The sequence below is a fragment of the Rhagoletis pomonella genome, unplaced genomic scaffold (genome assembly GCF_013731165.1).
Source record: "Rhagoletis pomonella isolate Grant_MI unplaced genomic scaffold, Rhpom_1.0 Rhpom_scaffold_00005, whole genome shotgun sequence".
NCBI lineage: Eukaryota > Metazoa > Arthropoda > Insecta > Diptera > Tephritidae > Rhagoletis > Rhagoletis pomonella.
Genome location: NW_023458559.1, coordinates 25,446,636 through 25,453,434, shown reverse-complemented (window position 1 = coordinate 25,453,434; position 6,799 = coordinate 25,446,636). Strand labels below are relative to the sequence as shown.

The following is a 6,799-nucleotide window of genomic DNA, read 5'->3' as shown; positions in this document are numbered from 1 at the left end:
TTTTTTTAAGCCACTAAGTTCTTAGTTATGTAAATTATAAATACCTGGCCGCAGTGTTCGCAGTCCACAAGTTTCTTAAAATCATACTCCCTGCAAGATGTATTGCAACAAATTCGTGGAAATAGTATTACTTCTTGTTCGGTGGCAGATAATGGACGATTCATAATTGATTCTATTGTGCGTATTGTAACAATGCGATAGGAACGGAATTGTTCAGCTGTGAATTCGCCGCATTTACGGAAAATATGTCCGTCTTCAAAAAAAAAACTTCCAATTAAAAAATATAGTGAGTATAGTACGTAAATGGGTGTAGGTGTGTAAATGGCTTAATACTTTTTTAAATTAATAGCTTGTGTTGATAAATATAGATAGGCTGCCTTCCAAAACGTCAATTGCTATGCATACGTACAAAGTATAACGTTCAATAACGCCGAACTACAAAATGTTGACGATGTATACTTTTCCAAAACGCATCCGAAAATTTATCGAAACGCATCGCTAGCGCAATCAGCGCATTAGAAACAAAGTTGATGCTTCGTTTGATATTGGTTACCATTGGTGTTTTAAAAATGGAAAATTCATAAAAATTGTTCATTGGTATATTAGGGGTATCCTCTGAGTCTTGCAAAGCCCTTGCACGGTGCACGGATTGCACGGTTTGCAAAGCTGTCCCATACGAAAACCGGTTTTTACCGTGCAATCTGTGCACCATGCAAGGGCTTTGCAAGACTCAGAGAATATCCCTATTGAGTATTTAAAATATACAATGTATATGGTTGCAATGTGTCGCAACTCTGCATATACAAACAGTTTGAATACCGCAGTATAACAGTTTTCAAGCATTGTATTGATACGTTTTGGAAGCCAGCTATACTTTATCTAAAACTCATGAAACTAATATGTGTATACTAGAGTCGTTCAAAAAAAACTCTTTTTGGAAACTCATAAACGCTACATCAAAATATTGTTCTTTGTGATAAAAAAAGAGAAACGTGTTTTTTTATTTTGAAAAAAAAAGTTTTTTAAAGGTCGCGCTGGTAGGGTTTTTATAAAAACGCTGATGATCTCAACTTTTTATTTTTCTTGACATGTTAAAATGCCGCTAAAAATGCTGTTTTTACATTTAATCACTCTGGTTTTATTGGGGAACATTCCCTTAATTACGCACCTGTCTTGGACAGTTAGAATGGGTCATGTGCCCGTAAATATGCTTTCGAAAAGAGACTGCTAAAATTTAAACGTTGATACTGATCGTTTTAAGCATTGTCAGTTTTTCCAAGTTCAATATGGCGATACCAATATGGCGATCAATTAAAAAAAAATATAAATTATTGGATTCGTTCGAAACTCAGCACTCGAGAGTTTTTGGAGTCGCTTATTACGAATCTGAAGTAAATTTTTTTAAATTCGAAATGGCGATCAATTTCATAAAGAATTACTAACGCTAATTATTACGCTGTTACTGCCATACCTAAACAAAAGCGTCAGCGTTGTCAGGCTGTCAAAAAATTCTCATGCTCATACAATTTGTATGAAACATACCGAAATAACGCGGCATCAACGCTCAGCGGTTGGAAAATCCGATTTTGACAGGGCGTTAGGAAGTGAAGTTGGCTGCAGAAAACGGCGAAACTGGCATTTTCGTATATCACACAAACAAACCCATGCTTGTTGTTGGTGTTATTTCTGCATTTGACGTAGCGTTGGCGCTTTTGTTTAGGTATAGTACTTCGGCGTTAACGCTAGGAGTCGAAAACGCTCCGCCCAACGGTTTTGTTTAGGTATGACAGCTACTGAACGTTTTAGGCATTGTTATGGGTTGAAACTCGTTAGCAGTGGTTTTCTGGGGTTGCCGATTACGCATCTGATGTCAGATTTTTAAAATTCAAAATGGCGGATCCAATATGGCGATCAACTTTAAAAAATGATTGGATTTGTTTGAAACTCGGATCCAGCATTTTGAATTTTGAAAATCTGCTGAGATCAGAATCGTACACAGAAAACCCAGAAACCCACTTTTAACGACTTTCAACCCATGGAAATGCTTAAAACGTTCAGTATTAAGGTTTTAATTTCAGTACTTTTTTATAAATTGATCGCCATATTTACGGTAACCATCCGTCCGGTATTATACGTGACAGTCCTCTGTTTTGACCCATTGTTCTGGTAATTTATTTATTTTATACGGGACGCCAAATGTTCTGTATTTCTTCTAATGTCCTGTATTTGCCCCATATTCGGTGTTTCGACGCCTTAACCACTCATTAAAATGGCATGCCTATGAACGAGTTTTAAGTGATGTTTGTATATGATCGTAATTGTTTCATAAACAATTATTATTTTCTAATCTGAATGACGGTGATTCGAATCGAGGAATACATACAGTGACCAAAATAGAAATTAGGACTCGACATTTTAGTAAGTGTTGGCTATTTTTCCTTAGTTTATTTAATGTTTATTGTTTATTTTATGAAAGTAAAGCACCTTTCCTAACAAAAACCATATAATACCAAACTTCAAACTTTGTGCAAAAAACTAAAAATTAATTCTGCAATGTTTCACCAAAATTTCAAACTTTTTAAATAGAATCTTTAGAAAAAATATTTGGTTTGCAGTTTTGTAACTCATTAAAATTGAGTATAATAAAGTGCGAGTGGAAAGTGCTGCTCATTTTCTCCTCTTTAAAAAAAAAGGTCGAACATACTTTGTACGAAAAAAATGCGTAACACCGTCAACAAAACCAAAACTTCTAAGCAATAATTGTAAGCCTTAGCGACTAAAAATTGCACTTTATTATACTAAAATTTAACAACTTTTTTTAACAAATTTTACGGGGTAAAGATCTCGAGAAAATTATCCTACAAATTTGTGATGTCACTATAAGGATACTGTTTCAGGGCTAGTACATCTAGGATCATTGAAGAAGGCTTTAAGATCTGTAAGCTGTTGAGGAAAAAATTTGCGAAATTATCTTTTGTCCGACCGCCATTTTGAATAAAAAAATTGACTTCAAATTCGTAAGAGAATGAAAATTGTTCCATTTATTCGCTTTCGTATCTGTTTCTGTTTCATATCGTTCAAAGCATTGCACATTAGGTCAAATGATTCATTTGGCTGTGCGAAAGTCCAATTTCTTAAGGGCAGTTTTACATTATTTTTTGTTGCCATTCTATAGGAAATAGACCAAAATGACACAAACTTCAGTTTGTTTTTGTAAAATAAAAAACACCGTGAGACAGCAATAAACCAAAGCTACACTTTCAAAACGTTATTGACACGTTGTTTGCGCAACCGGTTTATTTTGTAAGTTTCAAGTGCATTTTTATTTTTAAAGTTCGAATAATTAAAAGAAAATGTTAAATGGAAAACAAAACTATAAGTGAGAACCTATGCCCCAATTTATTATTTTATTTTACTTAGCCCGCCGTTTTCAGCCGTTTTCAACAAAAACGGGTTTTTTCTGGGCTATCATGCTATTACAAAAGGCGAGTTGTTTGAAGTTTGCCTTATTGGGTGTTCGAAAAAAGAAAAGCTTCTTTCGGTCGCCAACCATGTTGAAAAAAATTTGTTGCTGCAAATATTTGCGAAAGTTCCATGAAACTCTTAAAAGAAAAATCGATAATTATGGAAAGAAATTTGGAAAGAATGCTAAAATATTTAGATCTGAAAACATAGCGTTTCTTGCTCATGAAGTTTTTACGGAATCAAAAAGCCAACTGTGTCGACCAGCAGCCGGATTCTTACTTTCACCATCAAAATTTTTATTTTTACACATTCATGTTTATGGCATACGGGTGACGATATGTATACTCCCATAGTAATAATTAATACATATTTTATTCTAGCGAGTTACTGGTAATTGACACAGTTATGCAATTTTTACACAACCTAGAAGAAAATTTAGCGGTCATTTCAACATTGGCTTCGGGTAAAAATGTTTAACTAATTGCAAAACGAATATCTTGCCTCCCCTTTGATAATTAACGAGGGAAGAGGATGGCCTTTCGACTCGACAACTTGACAACTCTCCAGTATAAGGCAGCCGTCGTTAACCCATGTATTCTACCTTCGTTGTGAAATCCAGCCCATTCCTGAAGAACACTTTTATAAAAGAGAGCTTATCTTTCCAATAGAGAACGGGCTTCACCACATTTGCTTCTCGTCTTCTACATTTGCATTTCATTTTCAAAGTAAAGTTATCTATAAATACATGTACGCGTCAAACAGTTATAAAATATTTGCTTTTAAAAACTTGGAAATAAGCTTTTTGCTATAAACATTTAATTTACGCATGTAAAACTAATTTATCGGAAGTTTGTTCCAAAAACCCCTTTAGATCAGATTAAAACTATTAAGAGCAATGACTATTAAATTTACAAATAGAAAGAGGTGAAAAAGGCAAGGCAATCTGATTTTTGTTCAGTTTTTGCGTTTGCTTTGAGAATACTTGGAAGTATGAGTATTATTGATACTTTTTTGCAAATATGAGTAAAGGCATCGATACTTTTTTAGAGTATTCTATATGAGTCGGCCGCTGTGGTGTAGTGGTAAGCAGTGCGCGCTTCCACTCCGCAGCACCTGGGTTCAAGTCCTGGTCAAAGCAACATCGCAAAAAGTTTAGAAACAACGTTTTTTCTTAACAGCGGTCGACCCTCGGCAGGCAATAGCAAACCTCCGAGTGTATTTCTGCCATGAAAAACAGCTTCTAATAAAAATACAATCGCCATTCGGAGTCGGCGTAAAACTGTAGGTCCCTCCGCTTTGTGTGACAACATCAAGGCGCACGCCACAAGTCGGAGGAGAAGCTCGGCCAAAAACTAACATATGTGTAAGCGCCAATCTATTATTATTATTATTATATGAGTACTAGTATCGATACTTTTCTAAAAAGTTCTATCACTATCTACAAACCTAGTTGCCTCTGCCAAAGCATACCGAACATTTGAATATGTCGACTTCAGCAGCCACTTCGGCTGCCGAGCGTCGATTCCAACCTCAAACCAAATATACAACATACCACAACCTCGACAACATGAACCGAATTACAATGATCAAAGTACAATATTTTCTTTGGGTAACACGCTACCCAATGCCCCCCAAAACACCCAGTTCCTTGTGCCAAAATTGATAGATTAGACGGAGTTTTACGGCTCTCCGGAAGAATGACCTATGTATGTTCTCTGTGGCCTATCGCGAAACGATCGCCACGTATGGCTATACAAATCTAGAAATCTTGTTGCGCTTGCAAAAGGCTCTAAAAGGCACTGCTCGCCAACGCGTACAATCGTTGTTAATGCACCCAGCGAGTCTTAATTCAGACTTAAATTCTCTTGAATTCATTTATGGACCCCCAGAACTTCTTATACGTAGTCAGATAGCTAAAGCCCGAGCATTTCCAGCTATATCCGCTGGAAAATCAAATGAAATTATTAATTTATTTACAATGGTATCTGATTGACGGCATTCCTCGAAAGCGCCGGTGCACATCCTTTTGTGGCAAATCCAACACTAATGGATGAATTGGTGAGCAAGTTGCCCTTTAACAAAAGAGAAGAGTGGACGCGCTACACTTTTACTATGCACCAACCGTACCCTAGTCTGCGGGAATTCTCTGCCTGGTTAAAACAGATTGCCATTTACATATATTTTTGTTGCTAAAGACATGGGTACTACGAAACATTAAATGCCAATGAATCAGCACTCCACCAACAAAGAACTTCGAAACCCGTGTTGACGAAAATAAAGTAATATGCATAGTGTGTCAGGAAAATCATAAATTATATTTGTGTCCGAAATTTAAAGATTTTGCAATTTGTTGTTACAATTTACCATTACCATTTGGAGTGCAATGGGGTATAGTCGTTGCGCTGGATATGCAGTTACAGTTGCATGGCTGTACTCAATCCCGACTCTTGCGTCCTCGTTCGCGCACTCTGGGCAACGTGAGCAACCCATGTGCGAGATGCGGTAACCAATCCGAGTGGAGCCTTGGGTCACGGCAGAAAGGGAGTGCGGCTGCAAGCGGGTGTCTGCTTGGAGCAAGCGGCTCGCTATATAAACGTGTATTTGATTGCGAAACCACCCCCGTCCCAGCAATGGGTTGTGCGCTGGGTTTGGGACCCGTAAAAACCACTTCCAGTGATGAAGCAAGGCAAAGCCTCGGATGAGAAATTCGGAGTTGGATTTGTGGTGTGAGAGGGACTCTGTCGCCGAGTACTGTCGTTCACCCCGGTGGACGAGCGTCTAGCCATAATCCACATCAAAGCGAGATTCTTCAACATCTCGCTCATCTGCGCCCATGCCCCGACGGAAGAGAAGAATGAGGCATCCAAAGATCTCTTCTATGAGCGCTTGGAGCGCACGTACGAACGCTGCCCCCGATATCAAAATCGTGCTTGGCAACTTCAATGCCAGGGTGGACAAGGAAGGGATTTTTGGAACCACCGTCGGAAAATTCAGCCTCCACGACGAAACGTCCGACAACGGATTGAGGCTGATCGACTTCGCCGGGGCCCGAAACATGGTAGTATGCAGTACTAGGTTCAAGCAAAAAAAGATCCATCAAGCTACGTGCCTGTGTCCGGATCGAAAAACGAGAAACCAAATCGATCATATTGTGATAGGCGGAAGGCACGCTTCCAGTGTTTTAGACGTACGCACAGTCCGAGGCCCAAACATCGACTCGGACCACTATCTTGTTGCAGCCAAGATACGCACCCGCCTCTGTGCAGCAAAAAATGTGCGCCCAAATATGCAAGGAAAGCTTAACGTCGAAAAGCTGCAATCACAACAGACAGCC

At 38.3% G+C, this 6,799-nt stretch overlaps 1 protein-coding gene across 1 annotated transcript in view; it reads right to left on the bottom strand.

The window, feature by feature from the left end:
• The window catches only part of LOC118740044, a 69,364-nt gene that overhangs the window by 21,636 nt on the left and 40,929 nt on the right, over positions 1 to 6,799 (bottom strand). The window contains exon 4 of the mRNA XM_036471541.1: positions 45 to 253. Within this exon, the coding sequence (XP_036327434.1) occupies positions 45 to 253 (209 nt within the window). The remainder of the gene's footprint in view (positions 1 to 44; positions 254 to 6,799) is intronic.